General features: G+C 36.8%; 1 protein-coding gene across 1 annotated transcript in view; it reads right to left on the reverse strand.

Moving 5' to 3' along the window:
- The window catches only part of LOC124166456 (adipokinetic hormone/corazonin-related peptide receptor variant I-like), a 77,834-nt gene extending 72,759 nt beyond the window's left edge, over positions 1 to 5,075 (reverse strand). The window contains exon 1 of the mRNA XM_046543986.1: positions 4,428 to 5,075. Coding sequence (XP_046399942.1) covers positions 4,428 to 5,075 — 648 coding nt within the window. The remainder of the gene's footprint in view (positions 1 to 4,427) is intronic.
- Positions 5,076 to 27,984: the final 22,909 nt, after the last annotated feature.

The raw sequence follows: 27,984 nt of genomic DNA on the forward strand, positions 1-27,984 counted from the left end.
GTTGCATTATTTTTATTACATGATGTATTGACCAGTTTGATATGTATCGTTCCTGCGTATTATACTCAAGAAAAATTGAACACTAAAATTTTAATAAAATTAATACTACGTATTTTATAGTGTAGAAAGTATTGAAACTGATTTTATTTCAATGTTTAACTTACGAATGAATTAGTGAACGCCTAAATGAATTAAAGTTAGGATAACAAGAACAGGGAATAAAGGTACTTGTGAAAGTGTTATGCGATTCCTAATAATAATTTATATTATGTTTAGCTATTTAGAAATGAGTGTATAAGACCCTGAGTAAGGATTGGCACACAATATAAATATCTAAACCTAATCAGCAACCATGCTTTACTCTTCGAGTGATGACAATTTTGTTTTGTTTTTTTTTTAACTATTTTGGGGTTTTTGTACTGCTTTTGGCAAAAGGCGTAATATTTGATATTTTTCTATTTTATTTTTATTTGCTAATATTTAGCAGTGAGTCTTGAAATCGATAAAATCAGAGCTGTAGAAGAAATATCTAACAAAATATGCAAATAATGCCATCTATTGAGAAATTTTATAATATTTCTCCACGTGGAAATTGCAAATTAATTTATTAGAGCAAAATCGAACAAAATATCAAATATCTGATTGTTGAATATTCCATTGTCATCAGATGCCAGCAAGAATGTAAAGTTTCTTGCCGTTCCGACAATGGGATGTAGATTAAAAATTGAAAACAAGATTCCATCAATGAAACAGACAGACGAAGCAAGTTCCGGACGAGCAAGAAAAAAGATTGTAAAAATAAGTAGCTTTTTAGTTGCGTTGTTGCACATTCGTCGCATTTCAATCCCTAGCATCATGGAATCAAAATACCCTGGAGAAATACAATGCGCGAATAGGTAATTGGTCTTACTAATTATTAATTTGCCTTCTTCTCCCCTCCTAGAGCCCATCTATTTCCCCATTGGCGTGTTCTGTTATAAATCGTAAGGCTGAGGACTAATAGGCTTTTAATAAATCCTCAGCGGGTATTCCCAATTCTCGCGTCGCTACGACCTTATTTTTCAGTAGTGTATAACCTTCGCTCCACTTTTTCTTTACCCTTTTACTCCCAAGGCACGCTTCCAAAGTAAGCAGCGAGATTGGTTTCGTAATTCCACATTAATTTCACATTCTTCCATAGTGTTTCTAAACTATTTAACATGGATCATATTTGCGGTTTTTTCTGTTTGCGGAATGCGTAAAGTGTGTGGATTGAAATAGATTTGGTGCTGATGCTGTGAAGAAAACTACAAAAAAATTTCGGAAATAATTTCGCTTATTTATGTTTTATAGAAATTTATTCACCGATCTTAGATATATCTATTACAAGTCATTCTCAAGATCTCGATAGTGATTTGTGATGAACTGAATTCTAGTTTGATATTTACATTATTTTTCACGAAACATAGTTGAGTAAAAATACTTAATAATATCGCTGTTGATTTCGCAAAATTAAGCATTAAAATTATACATACGTTAAACATTTCTCTCTAAATATTTTTTTAATCGGAAAGGGTGGTAGTTGATTATTAAAGGTGCCTTATAGGAACAAAGAGTTTTTAATTTAAAATCAGTTGTAAGTTTAAGGAGCACTGAAAATAAATCGCTCTTTTTCGCTGTTGCGATATCACATGGGACACATCTCAGCCGCCAGCATCAATAAGGCATATTAAAGGAAGCATCTCTATCTTTCGATAGATCGTATTTTAAATTTTTTCGAGACTCGTTAAAAACTTTCGTTATCATTTTTTTCCCATCACATTTAGCAAGGCAGGTAAACATTTTCGTTATTTTTTTCTGAATCTCAAATATTGAAAAAAATCGTCCACAAAAACCCTGAGGTAATATATAATTGGATTTTAGGCCCGGGTAAATGTTTTCTATAGTTTACTTCATACGCATTGAAATATTATGATTAATACGTAAAATTTAAACGCGTCATATGTTACAAAAATATACCACTAGAGCCTAAGTGATACATCAACAGGGTTTTTAAAAGGTTTCGTTATAGTTTGCTATTGTTTTAGTCAAGATATTCTTGAGCTGAACTCTAGCCTTGTAATAACGTAATGTTATTTAAACACTGGAATTTACTACAATCGCTTTGGCTGGAAGCTAAAAATTGAGCAATAACGAGAGAATTTTAACTATGAGGAGGTGTTTTGTGCTCTTCGAAGCATCTTATCGTCTGGTAGTCAAAAATACAATATTATTCTATTAATTTTGAAATAGCGCACATTACGACTAGACTCGTGTCTAAGTGAGCAACTGTGGCATAGCGCAAGGGACGAATACCACTTCATAAGAGCCACTATATCAATTGTTCCTCTAAAAAATACATCCATTTGGAAGTACTAAGAAATAGGACCCTCCTATTGTGAACAGCCAAATTAACTCCACTGTCTCTATTATTTTCAAGATAATAGACAAATTAATTTGAACAGCATGAATATAGCTTTGAAAATAATGTGAAAAACTTTGTAAAAATATTTTTGCGTATCTGTAAATGTTTTTCTTGATACTGAAAAAATCTCATCGCTGTGGCGGAACAACCACGCTATTATTGTTGAGGACAACAGTGGTGCCAGTGAATAATCTTATCTCACTTGAATTATGAATGTACGAGGGTTTCTCCATATTTAGTCGTCCTAATCTGTGCCCAAACCTCGATTGTGAACCGCCACAGTTAATCTAATTCTAGTTCTTAAACATCAAATAAATTCTGCTGCACAGCAAAATGTTCTTTCCTCGTGAAAAACTTTCATCTTGGGTTATTTGCACACTGGCTATTAGCGAATTTTCACCTGCCGCTGCATGTCCGTATAAATATTCTTGATCGAGGGTTATGTATACCTGTCCACAAATATTCAGATAAAAATATTCATTCATATAATTGAAGGGCCCTCTTTGTTCTTCGTAAAAAATTATATGAATAACTTTTAAGGATGTGAATGAATATTTTTAAGAGTGTTGATAACTTTTGGAAACGTTCTTGCTCGTATCTGTGAACTTTTTCATCAAAACTGAAGGTATTGTCGTCCTGTTTTTTTTTCAGGAATTTTATCGTTTTAACCTGGGCTCTAACCTCGATTATGAAACACTAACTCTCTCCCATCTCCCATTTTCATCAACAAACGATCTGAGTAAAACATTATTTCTTAGTAGAATATTATCTCTGCTGCCTATTTTTTGGATTTGGTGGATATAAGTATTTATCTTTGTGACCAAATTTTCCCACAACAATTCTTCAGGGAATGAAACATATACCTATCAATCGTGTGGTCACTCACTGTATCAAAATATTGAGCAGATTCCTTGAAAAAAACTTGGAAATATCTTTATATGGCGTGAATGAACTTTTAGATAAGTAAGAATAACTTTGCGTAGTATACTTATGCATGTCTGTAAACTTTTCCGTCAATACCAAAAGTTTTCTCATTATCATTTCTGGAGTAATACGTACTAAAAGTTAACTCCATAAACGTTGTGCAGGAGGCGAGTGTCACTTCATATGTTTCACTTTTTACCTCACTTATTACACTTTCGATGCCCCAAAAATTCTCAATGTTGTAAGTTGAAGTACACGGCTACGATTCTCGATCGTTAAAAATATTAATCATAAAAAATGTTAATGCCTTTTAATTATGTGGATTTAAATTTAGGATAGTGACAATAACTTTTTGAAACTTACTTGTTGGTGCCTGTAATGTTTTTCGTCGATACTGACGCTATTATCTTCATTTCAGTTGGAATCCCGCCTCCTCTTAGTTGCATAAAAATAAATGCGCCACTTCAAAATTCACTTGCGTCATTGATCGTTAGAAAGGATCATTATTGCTGGAGTAATATGTACTACAAGTTGACTGCACAATCGTTGTGCCAGAGACGAGTATCTCTTCATATACTTCACTTAATGCACTTTAGATGTTCCAACAATTCTAAATGTTCTAAGATACACTACGTGACAATAATTCTTGATCGCGAAAATATTAATTATTTCATCACTCATCGCATCATAATGTTGAAGATACTCCTTTAGAAAAACAGGGAAATTTAATTTTTTAGCCCTGATGATGATTTAAAAATAAATCGAAACGTTGGCTGAAACTTGTTTAAAAATTGATCTAAACTCCAGGAAATATTATATCGTAAAAACAGGGATATAACTTTGTATCCCGAAAATGAACTTGAAGAAGAAAATAGATTCTGTTCACAATCCTTTATGTTCTAAGTTGTCCTACTCGACAGCAATTCTCAATAGAGAAAAATATTGATCTTTTATTCACTCAACGCATCATATTATTGAAGATACACCTTTAGAAAAATGGGGAAACAACTTTCTATACCGATAATAAACTTTTAGAAGAGAATAGATTTTGTTCACATACCTGTGGAAATGCACAAACCAGTGCCACGGCCCAGGCGACGTACAACATCACCTTCGCCCTATGTCTCGCATCTGAAACCCTTAACGGGTGCACCACGGCGAAATAGCGATCCAATGACACACAGACCAGCACCATGGAACTAAGGTAGAGCCCGAAGGCCCTCACAAACAGGAAAACCTTGCACGCTATGTTTCCCGCTAACCACTGCGTGGTAGCTCTCCACCCAATCTCCATGGGGATCATCACAAACGTGACCACTAGGTCTGCCACCGCCAAATGCGTGAGCATAAAGTCCACGCGTGATTTTCTGTGCCGGAGACGTATCAGCGACGCGATCACGCTGAGGTTGCCCACGGCTGAGATGGCAAGAAGCGTGCAGTAAGCCACTATGCTGACCAAAGAATCCTCATTGAAGATCAGCTCCGGCGGGAGGGTTGTCAAGCTCGAACCCGAGTCCGTAGAAGGGACGGACTCCATCGTTGCCGGTGGGAACTCCGTGGAGGTGGTATCAACGCTGGGTTGCCCGGCGGCTGTGTGACGTATGACACCGGAGTCACTACGGTGTCCGTCGCATAGGGTGCCGGGGTCGGGTACCGCGGCACCGTGGACCTTCCACTCCTCCCACGTGGAGCGCGGGGTCGACGGCATTTGTTTTGGGAACTAGTCGGCGATGGGACTTGGACGGCGAATGCTCCGGTCGGAGCTCCCTCGGTTCCCCACGTAACGTTCTCCACTTCCCCACTGTAGGGCTCCAACCCCGCCCCGAGTCGGATATCGCGGGTCGTAACATCAGCGCCTGCGCTCAGGGTATACATCCCCACACTCCTTCCCGTACCCAGGGTATCAGGGTGTGAGAGATAGAAAGGGAATGTTCCGAGGAGGGGTCTGCGAAAGTTTTTATGGGACTGCCAGGCTTGGAGATTTCAGGAGTTTAATTCTCCCTCCCCTCTGGCTACTCTTTTTCTCTTTTTCTCACTAAGGTGCGTGTCTTTAATGGAGCGGTTCTAAATATAGGACGCCGCGCCGCTTGTGTATCTCCAATAAAGTACTATTCAAACCTTTCCGGTCCATATTTTTCAATTCAAATAGTCTGGTCCAAATTAACTGTTAGAAAAAAATTAATGATTGACAGGATTCATTGGTGCCTTTTAAATGTCCATTTACAATAAACTTCCACAAACTTTAACGCACTCAATGCGGATCCCTTGAATTCAAGGCATCGGTCTCGTTAGGTTTCTCTGCCCGCCATCTGCCTCCGCGTCTTCTACTAGACCCTGCAATTGTGCCCAGCGTCTCAGAGTGTCTTCTCCTGTGACTGGATACAAGTCGTTTGCTTGCAGCAGATTTTTTGCCTTCTTTTTATTATAATATATTCATTATAATTTTATTACAATGTTTAATATTTTCTTTATTAATAGTGCAAATTTTAATAATTTTGAACTATGTATGATTGTATACGATTTAGGAAGACATAATATCTGATATTATTGCAAAATATTTTTTCCGCGTGGCGGTGTGTTATGATAAATTTTCTCAGAATTGAGTGTGTTAATATTATGGTATAGGTTTAATTAAAGATTTTATAATTTAAACATTATCTATGTGTGACAACTCTCGAAACATTTCCCTTGTATAGTCCTCATCATATATCCTCGTGATATTGAGCTCAACTTGACGTTGGATCTGATGCTTGCAGCAGGCCTTTCAAGCCAGTCACGACGTTGCACCGCAAAGGGCTAAGAAAAGAATTTTCTACAGCCTCGGTACAAAAGGTGTTTCAGAAAGAATCTGCAATACTTCAAAAGGCGGTATGGAAGGCAATTTAAAGCATTTTTTACCCTATAAACATGATTTCGCAACCTCATAGTAACTGAGCAATGGCAACGCAAAAAGTTTTGGATGCACATAGCTGTTACCATGAAAACGGTTTTTAAGGCACACTAAGGAAAAGGCGCCAAATTTTGTCCCTGTGCCTAATTTCGTCCCCCTAAGTTTCTCTGTTCTGGCAACAGGGGCGCCATCGGTGATATTTGCCGTTAGTTGTGCTCATAGTCACCAGTTAGTACTAATACTTTCATGCGTTTAGTCGGTTGTTTTCACCTTTGAGAACACTTATTCTGATTTTTGAAAAGGCGAGTTGTACCTAATTCCATTTGTAAGTGCTCTTTCGAAATTAATCTAATGTGATTATTTAGCTATGTTTTACGAATATGGATAGGTTAAGCTATAAACTGAATGATATGAGCGTTTTGACGTGCTTGGTTCACTCCACGTAGTGTAGGAAGCCGTCATATTGGCAAGTGGTATTTTCCTATTTTCGTCCCCCCATCTGTTACTTATTCCGTCCAGGGGACGAAATAAGGAGCATATATTTTTATTTTGTATTAGATGCCACCTGGGAAGAAGTGTGACAGAGAGACGATGGTATCGACAAAAAGTGCGGTGATAAACAAGGAAATGGGATATAGATCTGTCAATAAGAAATTAACTTTGCCTAAACTCTTAAGGTTTACATAAAGAATGATGCAGAGGACCCCATTTGCCTAAAACGTTTTTCTCATCACAATCATGTGTAAAAATGGCTGCGTTGCATTCAATGTTCCTTGTGTCAACATGAAATGTGCCCTAGAGAAAAGAACAAATAAAGAAATTCACTTACAAATCTTGTTTGAAAGGGTAAATAATAATCTGAAAGTTACTATAAAGTATTTTTGTACCAAAATTGAACGTAAAAATACATAAATAAATCTTGTAACATACCGTTATTATAATCACCTCATTTTTAAACTGTTAATACCTCTTTTACAAGATGTATTAATAGGGGACGAAAATAGGACCACTTTTTCAATTTTGGTAGGAGTAGATTACATTAAATTTTTTTTCTTAAAAGATAAAAAATCGTTTCTGATAAATTTTGAGCTAAATATCATGTGTAGGCTTAGTTTTTGGTGTTACATAATTTTTCTTTGGAACGATTGACTTTAAAATGTGGTATCCAGATGCCAAAAACAGACTGGGAGACGAAATTTGGCGCTTATGGCGAATAGATTTATTTTATTTTATTTAATAAATCAACATTCAGCCCAGATGATGAGCACCGAGACGAAGCTTGAAACGTTGGCCGTTATGAAAGAATTGACCCGGTGGGAATCCCGAGTACAGTTTACCCATTTAATTCGCCGGGGAAGAATCAAATCATATTACACTATAAGGTGTTTTAGAAGGAATCTGCAATACTTTAGGAGGTGGTAAGAGAGATAGTGTTTAGCTTTTATTTTTCCATAAATATGGGGTTGCCAACTTTTTAGTCACTAAACTACGCTAGGGGAGACAATTTTATGCATTTTCGTCCTATAAACATGGCATCGCAACTTCTTAGATACTAAGCTATGGCAACGCAAAACATTTTTGGATGAACTTTGCTACTACTCTAAATACGGTTTTCCTTGGATATTCAGCCTTTCCGACATTTTATTTACTTCTCTGGATTTTTAATGATGTTAAAGAATCAAGGTTGGACGAAAATATTCTATTATCAATGACTGAAACAATCTTAGAGCTTATTTAAACGAGGGCTTGCAGTGAATATCAACAATACGCTTGCCCAATCTCACAATATTGAGATTAATTGTATCAGACGATTAAAATCGCAAGAAAAATCGTTTTTTTGCGAACAGGAAATATTAGATGCCACATTTTCTGGAAACAAATAAGGTTGTGCATATTTTTTAATACTCTTTTTTTCACCACACCCTTTAAAATTTTCCGAAATGTAACCAAAATATAGTTAATGGTTAACCCTTAAAAATATGAGGAAATTTTGCGTTTTCCTCATGCAAGCGACATCTGGCAAGGTTAAGGCAGTCAAGATCATTAACTAAGTAATTGCGACCCCATATTTATGGACATAAAGTGCTCTAAATGGCTGAATCACCCCCTCTATCACCTCGTGAATCATTGCTGATTCCTACTGAAACACCCCGTACATTTGCACCCGTTCGCGTGAGTGAATAGAAAATTACTTGTTTCACGCATATATATCTAGCTAATAGTGGGAACCATTCCACATCCGAAAAAAATTACACCCTATTATGCTCAAATAATTTAATTAATTTTACTACGACCTGGATTCCATCACCTAACCAGGACCAAGGATTAAGCCTGCTGAAGATGACCCTATTAGTATATGAGGATATGATGTTATAAGAAATAAATCAAATTTAAGCATTATCTCGTTTAGTAATTCTTGCTTCTGGTACTCGGTTTTACCACATTTTACCGTCTACGCTTTGTAGCTTGTTTTTTCCTCACGGAAAAAAATCTTTCCACTCAAATGTCGACCATTTTCTGACTAGCTGGAGCGCTGAAATTTTCAGGGTTGCTCAGAAATGGTTGGCAATATAATTTTATTACACTTTTATGAATATCGGCGCAGTGTCTCGAGTAATATTTAGAAATCAAAATTCTATATAGAGAAACCAATGGAGGCGCTTTAATTACTACAGGTGTAATTGCGTATAATGAGAACACAGAAGTAAGATAATCAGATCCAATCTTTCGACACATAATCGTTATCTTAAATCTCTGAATGATTATGCATGAAATGTACGTTGTCCCACTACACAACCCTTCCCAGCTTTTAACCTAGGAAAATTCATGTCTTGCTAAAGCTGTTGCTTACATAAGGAACACGTAAAATTCCTTTATATTTTTTAAGGCTTAACCATCAACTATATTTCAGTTATATTTCCAAATATTTTAAAGATTGTTGTAAAAAAAATCAGTCTTAAATAATATGTACACGTTTATTCCTTTCCGGAAAATGTGGCATCGAATATTTCCTGTTCACAAAAAAAAAAAAAAAATTTATATTAAGCGTTACCTATTCATCTGCATTCATTTTTTTTGCTAATTGATTCAATTAGATTTTTTTATTTGCGGATGAATTTAAATATAACAATTTTCCTTCAAATCTGAGAGTTTGAGGGCCAAATCAAGTCCTAATTGACGTTGCTGCTGGAGATGAAATTGGAAGAAGAAATATGTGCGCGTATTTGCGAAACGAATCGGCTCCTATTCCTTTCTCGTTCCTGCGTCGTAATGGAAAATGCCACTTTAATTTTGATTCACGAAACGTGTTTTCGCCGGACGAGTTCCCCTTAACGTAAATTGGTCGTAAGATGATGCCACTTTGAGTGTGCCAAACTTAATTGGAACGCTAGAGAAATACATATGGTAGAGCACGTAAGCGGGGTTGCGCAGTAGTGGGTGGTTGGAACCAGCATTTACCTCTTCATTCGATTTATTTACGCAAGATTTGAATTTTCCCTAGTTACGAGTGATCCACCACGTTCATTATTGACGAAATTTAAGGCTATTATTGTTTTAAAGCTAATATTTAAATATCGCTATGGAGGATATCAAATTAAATCTTAAAATGATGTTAATTTCAATACTAATAAATAAATACAAAAATTATATGGAATGTAAAAAATGACCCAATGAGTTTCTCTACCAGTGAATCAGTTAAGCGAAAAAAAGGACGGCGACCAGAAATGCGGCCTTTTACACGAGGAATTTCATTTCTCTCTTAAAGGAAGCATCAGTAGAACTCCAATAAATTATAATGAAATGGTTTTCATGACTAATTATTTAAGTTCTCCATTATCTACTGCACTATTTAAAAAAATTCAATGGAGGCCTTTTTCATACTGCCATTTATTTTATTTCAAAAATTAATAACAATATGCGATGCATTGCAGTTCTGATGATAGCAGATCGTAATGAGATCGATTATAATCAGTATCTAATTCATTGACCAAATTACACCCCATCTCGCCTAATGCAGTTGAACTATTTCTACTGGGCAAACGGTATTTGGGTGCGGCCAATCAAATTATTTGGGAAATGGTATTTGGGTGCGGCCAATCAAATTATTTGGGAAATGTTGGCATCGTGCGCCGAAGCCAATTAGATGCGTGCTATTGTATATATTTCCTCTGAGAATGGAATTCATTGCTACCCCCGACACAAAATGGTTGCTTGGATAACCTATTACTTCTGAATACAATCCTAGAAAATCTATCGTCACTACGCATACACGATTTTGGGACTTGAATACGCTAATTACCTTGATACCTGTAGTCACAGATGTAGAAGTAAAGCTCATAAGCGTAACAACGTAACTTAGCGCACCTTGAGGTAACATTCCACACACGATAGATGAAATATATCTACAGCAATAGGTTAGACTCCGCATGTATCTTGAAATGACGTAAATGTAGAGGTATTCAGGTAATTTTGTGCTTTTTAGATAGACTTGATTTTACCGTGCCTTACTTCACCCGCTTTCTTCTCTGTTTGTCCTCGGAAAAATCTTGCAACTCAAAATACCTTACTGAATGTGACCATATCAATTAATATTTAAACACTCCAAGTGTTACGAGGAATAAATAAATTTTAAGTTTTATAAGGTGTTGTAATTCTTGCTACCGCTACTTTATTTTACCACGTTTTACTATACCTCTTCCTTGTTTGTCCTTCCCACAATAATCTTGAAACTCAAACGAATTTATGTTTGATTTTCTTCTTTCTGATTATCTATAACGCTGGTATTTTCAGGATAGCTCAGACCTGAATGCAAATTCAATATTCGTACACTTTTATCGTGATCGAAACAGTATCCTGAGTAATATTCTGAAATAAAAATTACATACGGAGATGAGCTCCTAAAATCGCCACCAAAATCCAGTGGAGGTACTGCAATCACAAGACTTAGAAATATCTTCAAACCCTTGGCATATTTCCGTACGCCACAGGTCGGTTATTAAATCGAGAGAGTCAGGTGAGGTAGGAGTCATATTCATATACCGTAATCACCGGGACTAATGGCAAATAGCTTATTTCTAAAGGAATATGCATAACAAACATGTAAATGTTTAAATGCGTTTTTTGCGCACTACGTTTTTCGTTTCTGATACTGGAAATGTTCTTAGAATACTGAATGTCACTTTCTCATCTCAAATTTCTTCGAAATATTCAATCATTTAAGGCAAGGCCGTAGGCAGATTTTTCTTCTCTTTAATAAAGCATGTATCTTTAATAAAAGGCTGTTTTTTTATTTCGTAATATTACTTTTTCTTACTCCAGGAAAATTTCATTAGAAATTTGAAAGTCACCTTGCAAATAATGATACTGAATTGAATCTCTTGAAGTGTAGATCTCCTCCTGCTATACACCTTTAGTTCTTTATCGATCCTTGTGAGGATCGTATCGATCGAGGAGTGATGAGGTTTTCATTTCTATCTTCTAAGGCTACAGTGTTCAACGAAAAATTTTCCATTCTCTTCAATCACCAAAAACTATTTCATTACGATTCATTGGAATCCTGTAGCAGCTTCCACTTAGACAGAAGTCAAAACCCTTATGTAAGAGGCAAATTTCTGGTCGCCGTCTTTGTTTGGCTTATTTCTTCTGTTTTTTAATTTTTTTATGTTAAGTTTAATTGATTTTTGGAAAGACCAAAAATTTTTATAGCAGATATAAGAGGCCTTGCGCGATATTTTCAAGTAATTAAAAAAAAAATTCTTTATACAGCGTCACTCTTCAATCCATTAATTTCTTATAAGAAGCAAGACTTGACCGAGTTTCATCGTTCAATTGAGAAATAGGTAAAAAAAAGTGAGGTTTATTAAACGAGGTTTAGTGAGGCTGATTTTTGTGCCATGCCTATCTTCTTTTATTTTTTTATCTTAGGTGCCCATCTGGTCGTTAGTATATGGCTTCAGATACTTCTGTTTTCGATATTTCATAGCATCTATATTGCCATTATATTTTATCCAAACAGAGATATGCATTAGCAAACTCTAAGATATTTAAGCTAGTCCTATGCAATTAATACTTACATTTCCTTTGCCATTAATACCTTTTTCCTTTGAAACTTAATTCTTTTCACTTCTTGGGACAAACTCACTTCTTTCATCTGTCAGGGCATTTTCCAGTCTATTAAGCTCGTCCTTTTTAATCGCAGACAATGTCTGCTAATGGCATTCCTTTATTTCGATGTATTTTTAATCTCCATCTCTTTTTCCTCCATCTCGTGTGCCTTTAGTTGTTGATTGATTCCTGTGTGTAGCGGAGCGTAAAGGTTTTTAATGCTATCTGCTAAGGTTGCTGAGTTAAACGAAGAATCGCCTTTTTTCTCCATTCACCTGAAACCATCAATTGCTATTCGTTAAAATTCTACTGCATCTTCCTCTTGAGAGAAGTCCCTAATGTAAAAGGATGAATTTCTGGTCTAAATCTATATTTTGGCTTATTTTTATCGTTGTTATTCTATTTGTGTTTTGATGAATTGATTATTGGAATTACTAATGGTTTAAAGGTTGGTATTTCGCTTTATTTTCAGGTAATTTCTTATGTGAACTGTCAATGTGTAACTCCAAGCATGATATAGCTATTTCACAAGGTCATGCTCCATTCCTAACTTAGAATGTTTTATGGGTCAATCAGCTGATATACTCACTTATTCCTATTTTGTAATTTGGTCATGTTCTTTGGTGGCAATAAGAAAACTGTCCTAACTCGGTCAACTTAAGCCAAACACAAAGTTTTGGCTATTTGTATCGTACCTGCTGTGGTATTTTAAGGCGCATATCTAACTCAGTTCTTTGTAAGCGCTTTTACTCTACCCAATTAATTTTCTCATTGCATCTTCCTGCTTTATACCCGTAAATATTTTTCACGCAAGCTATGACGTATAAAATAATAATTATTTGTGTACAAATCATATTCATTTTCATTAAATAATACAAACAATTATTATTTATACAATAACCTCATTAATTATTTTAATTATTTTCATTAATATAGGACATTGAACATTATCTCCATTTTGGGGTTACCGACACGACCATCTCAGATGAAATATTTTAATTAGAAACTAGAGTTACTGTGTTGGAACTACAATTACAAAGATGCTCTATACACTATTGGATAGTTTTTGAATAAATTAGTAATCAACCCGTGGTTTAAAATATGAAGTGAAAGCAAATCTGTAAGATACATTAGTTAAAAGACTTCTATTTGAACTAACGGAGAATTTCAAGCGTATTTTTATCGTAAAAACCTTTGTCCATAGTTTTCATCAGTATGTTTTTACACTTCCATCATTTTTAAAACCATAAAAAAGGTTAAATATGAATAAATTTAAATATCAACAGTTATTTAATTTCAGTAGGAATAGATATGTTGCTCGCGATGTTTCATTGAACCATAGGAAGGCATATAAACCCCACTTTTGGTTAATATATTTTCATCTCAGAGAGCAGCTTTCAAATAGTTGATTAGTAGCTTTTTGTGACAGCTGATAGAGTTTTGATGATTTTATTCATTGCGATATATATTCTTCTCAGAAAGTAATAACACCATCTACAACCTATGCCGCGACTACTACATTGTTGGCTAATTCATAGTTCCTCCTTAAGTTTATCTAAAATGAAGCTACTTTATTGGGTTAAATTCATCAGTCACAAATATGATATTACGTTAATTCGAATTGGAGATATTGATTATTGAACAACTTTGTTTATTTTTTATTTTCGACTTTTTGAACCGACTTAGTAAGTACTATAGATATTTCATTAAATAATAGACCATAAGACCAACAATATATATTATTCCTCATACAGTAGAAGTACCTACGCGTTCCATGTTATCTAGCCTTATTTTTTACGATTCACGGTAGAGCTTTTGGCTTCCTAATTACTTCTCTGTAATTTAAATTCCTTCGAAAGATTAAATGGAGCCCTCTGGTTACTGAAAAAGTGTCAATGTGATTAGGAAAATGCATTAAAAAAGAAATGTTTTGAAATGAAAATACACAACCTTAGTAACTTTTCACTGGAAAATTATTTATTGGTACGACGCGTTTTGACGCTGAGGCGTCATTCTCAAGTACAAGAAATGTTTTACCTTTTTGGTTGTATAATACATCAATAGCTGTTATCGTAGAAACGTTTGCTGATGTTGACTATTACTTAGTTCATGCTTGGGAAATTCCTCTAATGAAATCCTTATTCTAATGATACCATCCCAACAGTTTTTGTTTTTTTTTACTAGAGAAATCTGGCCACCTTCGAGATGAGGTTCTAGAAAAGAATGGAGAAGGTGAAGTGAAGGGAAAAGAGAAGGAACGTCAAAGCGCTGGAAATGGTGGGTGAAGAGAAGCAGTTTTATGATAAGATAGGTAGCAGACAGAAGATAGATGGATGGAGCGAGAAACTAGCGGGGAGGGGATGTTGAAAACAGTGTTAGATGGTAGAATGTTAGGTAAACGAGGGAAAAATAGGAAGAGTTAGGGGTTTTGCAGTAGAATGAAGGCGATAAAGCCGGTATCGCAAATTTAAGAGGAAATTCCTTGAAATGAGTGAAGACTGCCAGAATACTTCTTAAGCACTCCATGGAAACCAACCTTAATCGGTAGAATACTTTCATAATAACTCCAATGCGAGTTGCTTTTTGCTTTCTTAGTGTTTTATGTACCCACCTCTGTTTCTGTGAATTTCACCATTGGCTATGTACGCCCATTCTGAAAACAGACGCTTGGATATAATTTAATTAATGTGATTGCCATATTTCAAATGTGTACGCAATTATCTGAAGTGACGATTTTATTTCGTAAATATATGAATTTCAGCAGTAATCAGTCGTTATACTCCACTATTCGATATATAATACATTACATGAAAACATTCCGAGTACCCTGCTAGTGCGAGCTCAAACTACGCACGAATTCCTGGAAGAAAAATCAAGAGCTACAAGGAAACTGGGTAAAAACCACGATAAAGCGTACTAAACAACAAAAGAGGTTGACAATAGGGATGGTCGGATCGGATACCTCGGAACCAAATATCCGCGGATATTGCCCTTCATCGGATACATCGAATCCAAAGTCGCGGAAGACATCGGATCTCGATCCGAAATTTTAAATAATAGCTTCAGTGAATGCAACTCCCCATAAGGCTGGAAAGAGTTCCGATTCTGTCTTCGAATGCGCCGTAGCATCCGCTTCTTGTCCTACTCATGAACCGTTTTGTTTGAAATCCCTCGCAGAGGTTACGTAGGAGAATTTCAGCCGTGGAAAATAAAAAAATGCAAAATAGGACTGGCACATAGTGTGATTCTTCCCAAGAGATTGAACAATCATCGGGGGAATCTCAGCGTCAGAAATTTGAAAATGTGTTTGGATCCGAAAATATCCAATCCGAAAGATCCGGTTCCGAAAATCAAGGATCCAATCCGAATCCGGATTCGATAAAAATCCTGGATCCGTCCATCTTTAGTTGACAATATTTAAAAAGTGTAACTATGGTATAAAAAAGTTGCCCTTGTTTCGCTTTTTAAATATTGTCAACCTCTTTTGTTGGGTCCTACGCTTTATCGTGGTTTTTTCCCAGTTTCCTTATAGCTCTTAATTTTACTTCTAGGAATTCGTACTTGGTTTGAGCTCGCACTAGCAGGGTACTCGGAATGTTAACATGTAATGTATTTAATATCGAATTCTCAAGCAACCCACCATACAATCGTTAGGTAAAAAGGAAATAAATGCTTATTAACTGCCAATTTGCAATATACAATATTACTTTCGAAACATTGGAAAATCCCTGCTCAAATTTTACCTTCCATAGTGTATCTCAATGTGCAATGGAAATCATTAATAACTCGATTACAATCAAACATCAGCTGGCAGCATAAAAAGAATAAAGGCTAGGAGTAAAAAATTATTTTTTCGAAACAGAAATAAACAATGTATCCATAAAATCATGTCCGATGAAATAATGTTGTTTAGTGGAATAAATTTGGAGAGAGTTTCATATCATAATCAAACACTTATTAAAAATGGATGCACTATTTGCTGCCATTATTTCAGCAAAACATAAAAATGAACGAGGAAGTATTTGAAGAATTGCCGTTGTGTTTTATCTTATGATGTTTACTTGCTTTTATCTATCTACCACCGGAGTATCATGAGAGATTATTATAGTGGAGTTCGTGTGTAGGAATACTCTTTTCGTTTAGATTAATTTGCCCCCTGCCGGAAATTTATCTAGGGTAATGTGCCTTAACATACCTTCAATTAACTAATCTGTAAACGTTTACCTGCCAGCCGATTTGTTTCCTTTTGTTGTTATCCACGCGTGCTCTGTTTCCACGATGGTAACCGAACCTGAATTACACTTAAAAATTACCTGAGAAAATATTATGCCTTGTTTATATTAAACATTTTTCAATTAATTTTGTGTACTTGCATTGTTTCACTATTGATCACGGTTCCCGTGTCCATTTTGATTGCTGTTTGCGATTTAAGACCACACGCATGGAGGACGACTTACACACAGGCACGTCATTCCTTAATCAGGCGCATTTACTAAGGAGCAATCAATTGCGTCGTGCAAAGCGGTGAATTGCTAGAACACGTGCGAGAATGCGCGGATGCGATACGGCAATAAAGCCCCTGCTCTAATTTCGAGCTCTCATTCTCGCAATTTCAACATTTTTTTCCGATAGATGTCGCAATGGTAACCATGACTATTATTCAGAATATTTTCGTGAACTGAGCAAAAATGTCCCTAATTTCTACTTGAAAATAAGCATCAGATATGAAAATGACAAATCGTTTGAGAATAAATGTCTGAATACCTATGAAATATTTGGTTTGCTAACTTTTAGTGATTTACCGATCATGGTGTCTTGAATAATGTCTCATGATATTCCAGTGGTAGATAGATAAAAGCAAGTAAACATCATAAGATAAAACACAACGGCAATTCTTCAAATACTTCCTCGTTCATTTTTATGTTTTGCTGAAATAATGGCAGCAAATAGTGCATCCATTTTTAATAAGTGTTTGATTATGATATGAAACTCTCTCCAAATTTATTCCACTAAACAACATTATTTCATCGGACATGATTTTATGGATACATTGTTTATTTCTGTTTGGAAAAAATATTTTTTTTACTCCTAGCATTTATTCTTTTTATGCTGTCAGCTGATGTTTGATTGTAATCGAGTTATTAATGATTTCCATTGCACATTGAGATATACTTTGGAAGTTAAATTTGAGCTGGGAATGCCGATGTTTCGCAAGTAATATTGTATATTTTAAATTGGCAGTTAATAAGCATTTATTTCCTTTTTACCTAACAATTGTGTAGTGGGTTGCTTATCTTCTGGTGGAGCCAAACTGTGACGAGAATGCCCAATGTGCCGAATTAGGCACATTCGTAAATGTTAATCAATTTTGAGAAAAAAAATAAAAAAGGGTGTGTGTGATTTCTATGAACTCCCTTAATTGAAATTTGGAAGGAAAACTTTTTTCCCATGGGTAAAAAATAAGGTTAAGTCTCAGACCACTCGTTAAGAAAATGAAGCCTTGTATCACTAGTATAAACATCTGGAAGCCAACACGTACCTGTTGTTTTAGCTCCAATCTTTAAAAAAAAACGGCGATCCACTCTTGCATTTCTTTAAATACCCTAGGCTCACTCAATGTTTTTCGGGGAACGAGATATGGCTATTATTCCAACAGAAACGTACGGGAAAGTTGTATCAAGCGGAAAATGTTTCATAGAGACGTGGGCGTGTAAATGAACGAAGAGGAAAAGATCCGAACTCTGCGAACGACGAGAAAGAGTTTGGCATAGTAAAAAGAAGAGGAAAAGGGAGGTATTTCGATATCGGAAATTCCAAGAAGACAGCGACAATCAAGGTGGGTGAAACGAAAGTGTACTTGAGGAAAAAGGATGGAAGAATGTGTGTCCAGGATGGAATTGGAAGAAGGCTGGAATTCCAGAGAGCCTGTGAGAGGACGAAAGATTCGTAGAGTCTTAGAAAGGTGGAGCGCATGTCGACGGGATAACGCGAAAAAGTTGTCTCAGGGCGCGCGCCTTGACGTCACACTTCTAAACAAACGTATGCTAAAAAGTTAAGGTGAGTAATTTTTTTAACTGCTTTTATTCTTGAAGACAAGGAAAAATAGTGCCATAATAATTGCCACAAAAAAATTTAATTTTCAGGGTAAGTACAATATATCTATACTAAACCTCATCTCAAGCATTCTAAAATTTACGCTAAAAATAATACTGTGGTAAAATATTTTCAAATTTGCGATACAGTCAAATGCCACGTGGGGTCGACTCAACATTTCAAAATTATAGGAAGAAAAAGAAATATTTCAATATTACCGTAGCGTATATCTCTATAACGAAAACAGAGCGATCGATTAAAGAACTATAAATTTATTACTAATTCGATGTAAAGAGGCAGTGTGCAAATGCGCGTAAATTATTTCACATGCGCTCTATAACCGGGAAGCTGATGTTTGAAAAATTCTATAGCAATCAAGGAAATGAAGCACTTTGGCTTGCATTTTTTTCAAACCAGATGGATTTACTTGAAATTTTGACAATAGGTAGGGAATAGACCAAGGATCTAAATCTATATCGTGCCGACGGGCGCTTTTACCCTGGGGGTGGTTTCCAGCCCATCTCGGGGGTGGAAATTTCTTACTAAATTTTGACCTTAGAAATCGATAGGAAAACTAATTAAAAGAGAAAATGTTCGTAATCATTTCCGTACCATTAATACGTTTCGAGTTATTCGCGATTGAAAGTTACAGTTTTCCAACAAATAAAACAACGTTTGTTATTTGTTTTTCGCAAATAACTTTAAAAATACACATTTAACAAAAAAATTATTAACTTTAAAATTGTAGCTAATTAAAAAATTCTTTTTTATATTTCCTTGGCAACCAGTACGAATCTAGATACGGCTTGTTAATGACAAGCTTTTGGCTTTAAATGCCATATTTTAGATATTCAATGTCAAATTGTGGGAAAATTATGCATTTTTCGGGAAAATTAAAAAAAAAATTAGTATTAATTTGTTCTACAACTTCTCTTAAGAAACATAAAATAATTCTTTAGCACTAAATTTCAGTGAGTTATGATAAAAATATGACCAGTCCTTACTTTTTTCTTCGAAAATATCAGTAAAAACCGTAACCGAATTACCACCATTACTAAAATTAATCGTATTCCTGTTGCAGGTCTCTTTATTTACATACTGTCAAAAAATCGCGAAATGTAATCAATTTTCAATCAATTATTTTGAAAATATTGGATCAAATGGTAAAATCGATTTTCTACAATTTCATAAAAAATATTCTTTTTTTTTCAAAATAATTCCAAAGATGATGGAGATACGGAAAATTTCTGGGCTAAATATTGTAACTACTATAATTTCATACAATTTTATTTTTTTTAATATCCGTGTGATAATTTTTTTTTAATATGGTGTTTAAACTCTCTGTTTGGAAGCAAGTATCACTGCATTTTAGCTCTTTAAATTTGCTCTATTTCAAAACTAAGGTATTAAAAGGGATCAATTTTACATAGCCTCTCAGCCCTTAAAAATAACTACATAAAAATTTTTAAATATACTTTTCATCGTCAAAAATCAAGGAACTATGTTTAAAAAGCCAATAACATTTTTGGAAATTTTCGAAAAACACAATTCAGAGCATCATAATCCACATTACCGGTATAAACTTTGTGTGCTACACGTTCAGCACCGACGCAAACACTGAAATGTGCACACAAAAAACACACATACCCATAATATGCCTACAAACACAAATGCATGTGTGTATGTGTGCGCTCGCACGCGTGCAGCGTGTGTGCATGTGTGTTGCGGAAAAACTGGACGCCATGCAGTAACTGTTATGTCGTGTTAAATTTAACTGATAAAATGCATAGCTTTACACTTTGGTTAAAGCCTTAGCGTGCATACATAATTCTAGGACTGAGTGATACTCGTGCGAGGAAATATATCCCAAACAGAAGTCAGCCATGCGTAGCTTAACCAAGAAGTGGATACCCAGATGGAAATTCAGATACAAAATGACAGACAGGTGGGTAGCGTTCAAAAGTGGGCTAGCTTTGGCCATACGAAGGAAAATAGGACTATTCAGTCCACGTAAGGGCTTAGAGAGCTTGATAAAGCTTGATAATGGGAGATTTACTTAGCGGTGATTAACTGCAGCGGAAGGGTGTTTGAATCCCCTCATGACCTGTCTAGATTTTCTAATTTCAAACTGGTTTCTTCTCCAGCCGTTTCCATCTCGGTGACTGTCCTTACTCCTCAAGTTTACTCGTGAAAAGCCAAAAATGTTATAGAAGGTGCATCTAGTAGCAAAAGAAATGACATATCGATGAGAAATTTTATTGACCAAAAAAATTGGACCTTCAAGTCCATGTCCCCTAGATGTCACATGGGAAAATTAGAATTTTTAAAGCGATTCTCATGGCGATGCTGGTGATTTTAGGAAAGATTCTATTGCAATGCTGGACTACCTATATGTAAGACTAAATAATTATATATAATTGGCTCTATCACAAAAAAAGAACAAATGTATTTCTCTATACGTTAGGAAATAAGAAAATTTTACCTTGGGCACATATGATATTGGCAAAAAAATGCAATAAAGATCCCAACGTTTCGTTCGGATATTAAAGTTTACGTAGACTTGGCATGTTGACAGGTCAGTGCTTGGGTAACACTAGCTAATTACGAGTAAAATTCATTCATTTAGGCTTTTATTCCTAGACAACTTGTAGGTCTAATGTGGGCGCTATTTTCTTCCTAATAGACTAACCGCCCACTCATTTCCTCTTCAAAATATGACGTATATCACACTTATTAGAGAATCGCATAAAAGAAAACCAAATGAGTAAAAAGTGAATTAAACGCTGGGGAGAAACCAAAATAGACTCTTAGTTTTTGAACTCTATAAACTTGAAATATTTCAATATAAATTCCATCGTATCCTCCTGAACCTTCCCATGTTAATCATAATTTAAGACATCCTTTCGGCCGATAATCTCACAAGTGCTAATCGATTAATCTCTCAGCTGGTGAATAGTTTCAAGCCCAGTCTTCGGGCAAGTAAAACAAATTATTAACATAAATTTGTAATTATGACCCTTCAATTCCGACTACATATACACTGCCTCTTCAAGAAACCCTTCTATCAGCCTATATTATGCCTTTCCTTCCTCTAATTTTAATGTTTCCATGTTAAATTGGTTGCATTGACTTATTGTTTGTTGAATAAGTCAATAAAGAAAATTTCCAATAATTAAGATAAATTCAGAGGTAAGGAAAGAAAGGGATAGGAACATATAATTGAAAAAGGACGAGGACAACGGTGCAGTGGTAGATGGAAAAAGCCAGAAATCAGAGGGTAAAAATGCTACCTGAGTGGGAATCGAACCCAGAACCTCCCTGATGATACCTGATGTACCTTAAGGTGACACCTGATGATAGCATTAGATGCTGAAACCTGGGTCGTGCTATTTAAAATAAAGTGTGGAATAAAACCAAGTTCTTTTATTTTATTTTATTCTATGATGAAGCAATTCCACAAAGTAACGCCTTCACTAACTTATCTAATTAAAATTTTATGTCTACTTTCATTTTTCTAGTGAATCTGATCGATTTTCTACGTGGGCGCTTCTTAGCACTCTCCTTGGATATCGAAGAGACAGCGTGCCCTACATTTGCTGCACCGTATCGGGTGAGAGGATTTAATAGCCCTTTCGAGACGGAGGAGTTTATTTATTTATTTATTTGAAATAACCTGAGGTCTTTCAATTCAATGAGGCCTTTACATCGAGGGTTTAAACGATCAACAATAGACGCTCACACACAACCATCCTGGAGGGGGCAGCCTATCCATATGGGACTCGAACCCGCGACCTTCGGTATGGTAGACGAGGACTTATCCCCGCCGCCACCGAAGCCAACGAGTTCTCTCCTTAGCATGACTGCTGTACTGAACCCCAATATATTCTTCTGTCCCCTCCATACGAAGCATTTTTGCAGGACATTCGTTAAGAAGGGTGTCGCGGATAATCACACACTCTCAGCACCAACCTTTTTCTACCCGTCCTAGCAGTACTCTTATCTCGGACTCCAAATGTAGTTAAGCACCCTCCTTTATCGGTTTATAACCGTATTAGTGGCGTTGGTTCACGGTCAGTCATGTTTTGTTTATATGAATTAGCTATATAAATAATTTATGCTTGAACGTAAACTGCAGGTTTCAAATTGAAATCCTCGTTTTATTCTGAGAATTGCCAAATTTTGAACGAAGCCCTACTGTCAATATTAACGCATTTAATACAGCAACAATTTCCATGTTGAAATTTAGACTGAAATCGAGATGTAAGTTAATGATGCACAAAGGTTAAGAAAACACTTCGCTGTTTCACAAAATAAAATATATTGCGACCGGTTTTGATACAGCGTATTTTCATCGGGTGAGAGGATTTAATAGCCCTTTCGAGACGGAGGAGTTTATTTATTTATTTATTTATTTGAAATACCCTGAGGTCTTTCAATTCAATGAGGCCTTTACATCGAGGGTTTAAACGATCAACAATAGACGCTCACACACAACCATCCTGGAGGGGGCAGCCTATCCATATGGGACTCGGCTGTATCGAAACCGGTCGCAATATATTTTATTTTGTGAAACAGCTAAGTGTTTTCTTAACCTTTGTGCATCATGAAGGAGTTTCACCATGTTACGCCAACCACCATCGTATTTTTCATGTAAGTTAATATTTATCGTAGAACTTCGTTTCAAAATTGTAAACGCTGCTCAAAAGACAAATAATTCAGTTCTTGTTTTATATTTTTTTTTAGAAAGGAACAAGTATTTTTTGCAAAATGACATGATAAACAATTGCACGACCGCGGTCCCTTACGGCTAAGAGGGGTAATATGAGACGAGGAGTCCGGGTACCTGCTCCCGGATTTCGAGGGCACGGCCTAAGTCCAGCTTTATTTGGTCTCGAAACAAAGACCTCACACACCCACGACCGTCATAATAGGGGGAGAGCTAGGAATCGTATATATTCGATTAACTTGGAGTTAATCGTGGCTGTTTTTTTCGGTCAGGATGAAGGAGCGTTTGGGATCATCCATGAGGACCACTTTGATTTCTCGGAAGCCTACAAGGTGTAGTATTTATTTATACCATATAACATTAATAATATTGATCCTTAAAAAATTTTACGTTTTAAAAGGCCGTAGGTACAAAATCATTTGCGCAGCTTTAGATGACCAACTTGCTGCGCTCCGCGCGCTCGTTAAGGGGCTCCGCCCCTTAAAAACCCCGGTTCCGGCTTCGCCGTCTACTTTTGTGGTCATTCGAAGACTTTTGAAGTTCGAATAATTACACCTCAGCTAGGGGCCGGCTTCGCCGGCCAGGGGGTAGGGAGGCGCCCCACTCATTCCTCGGAACGGCTTCGCCGTTGCTCGCTGAGGGCAGCTTCGCCGCCCAGGGGTTGAGTGTGCCCCACCGGGGCTACCCCGCTTAATACTCGGAACGGCTTCGCCGTTCCTCGTCTAAGGTCGCCATAGCCGCCCAGAGGGCGAAGGCATTTCGGAACTGTTTCACCGTTTTTCGTTTGGGGGGAGGGGATGGGGGGAGTCCACAGCGGCTGCGCCGCTTGAACATCGGGGCGGCTTCGCCGCCCGAGGGTTACTGAAGCTCCTCCTCGCCTACGCCAGTTACTCCTCGGAACGGCTTCGCCGCCTTGGGATTGAAGAGCCCCCCGCGGCTGCTCCGCTTTGTCCTCATTAATGCTCTTCTCCACCGAGAGGGGTGCTCTGGGGGATTCGGGGGTTTTAATGTGTTATGCATGCGGTCACCGATCGTCCACAGTGATCACGTAGCGATGATTGTAATGGGTAGTGCAATGCGGAGTAATAGTGGCGTCAAGTACCCATAAAAGAAGACTTAATGGCAAGTTTTTCATTTTTTTGCCGGGGGTTCCAACGGAATACCGGGGGTTTTATACTTGTGTTAAACCAGTGGTCAGAAATCGTTCTCATAAATTCCGTGCCGATAAGTCCTAGGGGTGCGGAACAGTGGTCTGACGATTCTTTTACCGCAGAGGCGATTTATTAGCAAATGGTTTTGGGAGGTTTCACGGGCTTATCAGGGGTTTTAATAAGTGGTGGGGGCACTGGTTAAATTGTGACGAAAACTACTCGGAAAGGCGACTTTACATTTTTAAATTTTTTTGGCGACGTTCCAGGAGGTGATCGGGGGTTTTCTGGTATTTTTCCCGTATGGTTTACGGTGGCTCGCCCTCACCATATATTCCGGATCTAGAGCTCAGAGGGGACGGGAAGTGCGGCGTAATGTTTGAGAGTTCCCATATAGGAGACTTAATGGCACATTTTACATTTGGGGGGTATTTCAGGGGGATTCCGAGGGTTTATATGTGTGTATTCCAGGTGGTCACCATCCGTTCAAATAATTTCCGTGGGGATGAGTCGTTGGGGGCGGTGGTATAGTCACGAAAAGTACCCAAAAAGTAGACTAATATGCAAAATTTTATTTTTAGGGGGGCGTATGTGGGTTTACCGGGGGTTTATAGGTTTGTCCTACCAGGGGTCATCAGTCGTCCACATCAACACCGTAGTGATGAGTGGCAAGGCTTGGGAAAGAGGCGGAATCGTGGCGAAAAATACCCGAAAGGGCTACTTATATGCAAATTTTAATTTTTAGGGGGTTTCGGGGGGGGTTAAAGATGATGATACCATATGGTCACATTCTTTTACTGTCGTATCTAACAGTAGCGTGCCCTATGACATCCATATTTCAGGAGTAATACAAAAGAAAGGAAACCAGTCCCCGAAAAAAGTGAGTAGTGCCCGCCATTTATATTTTTTTGCGGTTAAATCCATTAAATCATTTATTAGATGTTTATGTTTTCTGAAAGACAATGCATAGTTGTATGTAACTACAAAGTTTGAAAGAAATCAGTCGGGTAAGAATTGACAAAACCTTGTGTTAATCTTTTGGAAATCGTAATTTTCGGTGATTTTCGGAATACTTTAATTTTTTTCTGAGTAACCAAGCACGATGAAAGAAAATTGTTAGCCACAATTCGTAGATGACATTATGAGCATATATAATAATCATTTTCGCTACCCAACACCTAAAATTAAGTCGAGGGGAGGGGAAAGTTTGAAATTTTATTCGAAAAATCAATTTTCGGACGCCATTTTGGCTGTAATTTTCTCAAATGTAAACTAATAAATTAACTTAATTACGTGCCTACGTTAATTAGCTTTCAAAAAATGCATTAACGACTCGTGTGGCACGTACGATTCACGCGCAGTAAAATAAAAACCGAAAGACGGTCCTCGGAAAAAGCCCGATTTCGGCCATTTTGTCGTCCTAGCGACGACACGTGGCGGAAACTTCCGGTTTTCGGATTTTTCCTCCGGATCATTTCGGGGTCCCCGCCCGCGTGTCAAATTTCAGCTCTCCAGCACTTCTGGAAGTGGTCGGGACTTTGTATCCATCAGTCAGTCAGTCACCACAAGGGCTGTATATAGATAGGAAGAGGCTCTTCCCTGATGGTGGGATCATCTTTAGAAAACAATTGTCTGCATATTATTGCAATAACAAAAATATTCCTTCATATAAACTTTTGATACATAAGTTAAAGTAATGCTAAGTTAAATGGTACTCCATCTCACCTCCTTGATATATGATATACTTTTTAATAGTTGTATTTTATCTAGTGATGGGTCGGTTCGATTCCTCGATTTTTCGATTCCTCGTTTCTCAGCCAAGAACCGGAATCGAAAATGAGTACTTGCCAAGGTGAAAAATCGATTCCGATTCCAGTAGTACTTGAAAGTAAAATTTATATACGACCGCGTTTCCAACAGTCATTTAAATTTTTGCGCCATGTAATCGTAATAACAAAACCATCTTCTAGGGATGTGCGAGTACTCGAAATTTCGATTAGAGTCGAGTAGTTGGTACTCGATTCGTGCGTTTCGAGTAGCATTACGAATGTCGAGTCGAGTAGTTACGGTTACAGAGCTTTCGCGGCTAGTAAGTCCAGCAATCTGCCGACAGGAAACGCTATCATGAAACTCGTGTAATAATACAGTTTTTAAAGCTGAAGAGTCATTCTAATGCCTTGGTCTGCTAGTTTCAGTTTGCCGAATACACTATAGTTGTCGACGTGGGCGCCGGATACCTTTACGCCAGCCGCGGCGGCCGATCGCCTTCCGACCCGGCGCACACTGGTCCGAAATCGGAAAAAGCTGGAATAAAGTCCAAAGTGACCTTTTTGGGGATAGAGACTTGAAAATTAGCGTAAATACTCATAAATCATTACCAGATATAGATTTATATGCCATTTTACATAAATACGACCCTTTAGTGAGATACAGTGGCCCAAACATGACCAATTTTTCAATGCCACGCGAGATATCATTTTTCCTCGAAAAATATTTGAATTTATCCAGGTGGTGTTGCGTTGGTATAAGTTTTATGGAATAAAAAACGGAATATTCCTTTGACTTGGTGCTTTGCCTATACTTTCCATGACTTTTGAAGATTTTGGCTCACATCCGTCTTGTTTTACTACGCAAAATGGCCGACCCGTTTTTCTCGTGAAATTTGACATAAATTAGACATTATCTTTCGTTTACGAAAAATATAACTCGGAAAATTTGAACCACAATAAAAAGTAGGGAATTCTAAAGAGTACTAAGTAGAAATCTTGGAAAAAAAAGTTTGCGGCAAAGGAAATAAGAGCGATTTTTTCAATCGCGCGTCAAGGCTGAGCTACACGCTGCGGAACTCTGAGGCTCGGTAACAGGCCGATTTTTCAAGTTTTTTTAAAACGTTAGTCTTGAATATCGTCATTTAAAGCATGGATAATCGTCTTCATTGACTTAAAACACTAAACTGAGGATGTTAAAAAGGATTATGTATAGATCGACTTGACCATTTAGCGCATTACTCGAGTGAAAATACTAAGGATTGGATATTTTTCGAAACCATCCCGCGCATAAGAAATATGGCTCGGGTATTGAAGTAAAGTGAAGAGATTAAGGCGGCATGCTTAAGAGAGAGAAAAATGAACTGTTTCCGTGAAAGTCAACAACCGATACCCTTTTTCCCTTTCCATCTTCGCCGAGGTTAGTCGCGTGGAAAGGGGAGTTGTCACATCACAAGGCTCTTTTAGCCTTTTTTATTACTGCGTCCGTCCGATGTGATATTCATTTGTAGCGTTTAGTTTCTTTCTTGAACTTAAAAAAACAAGAGTTTTTAAGGTTGATTAAATGACATGAGATGTATAGGATATGTTTTGACTCTACAAAGCTAAAGCTTAGTTCTATAGTTCGTTCGCTTCGTCCACTTGAATTCCATGAAGATTCAAGATCCATAAAAATCGTTGATATAATTTTTAATAAAAATTCCAATGTTTCCAAAATCTTGCAATTTTGGTAGGAAAGTACTTGCCCAGTCACACAAGTGTGTACCAAAAGGCAATTTTCTGCAGGCAGTAATACAGTAACATGGAGACGTCAAAACCTGCTGGCTTAGCATGTAGAATAATTGATTTTTCTGCTTGGGAATTTGAAAGGGCCAAATATTACATGATTC

Source organism: Ischnura elegans, chromosome 10 (assembly GCF_921293095.1).
Source record: "Ischnura elegans chromosome 10, ioIscEleg1.1, whole genome shotgun sequence".
Lineage (NCBI taxonomy): Eukaryota > Metazoa > Arthropoda > Insecta > Odonata > Coenagrionidae > Ischnura > Ischnura elegans.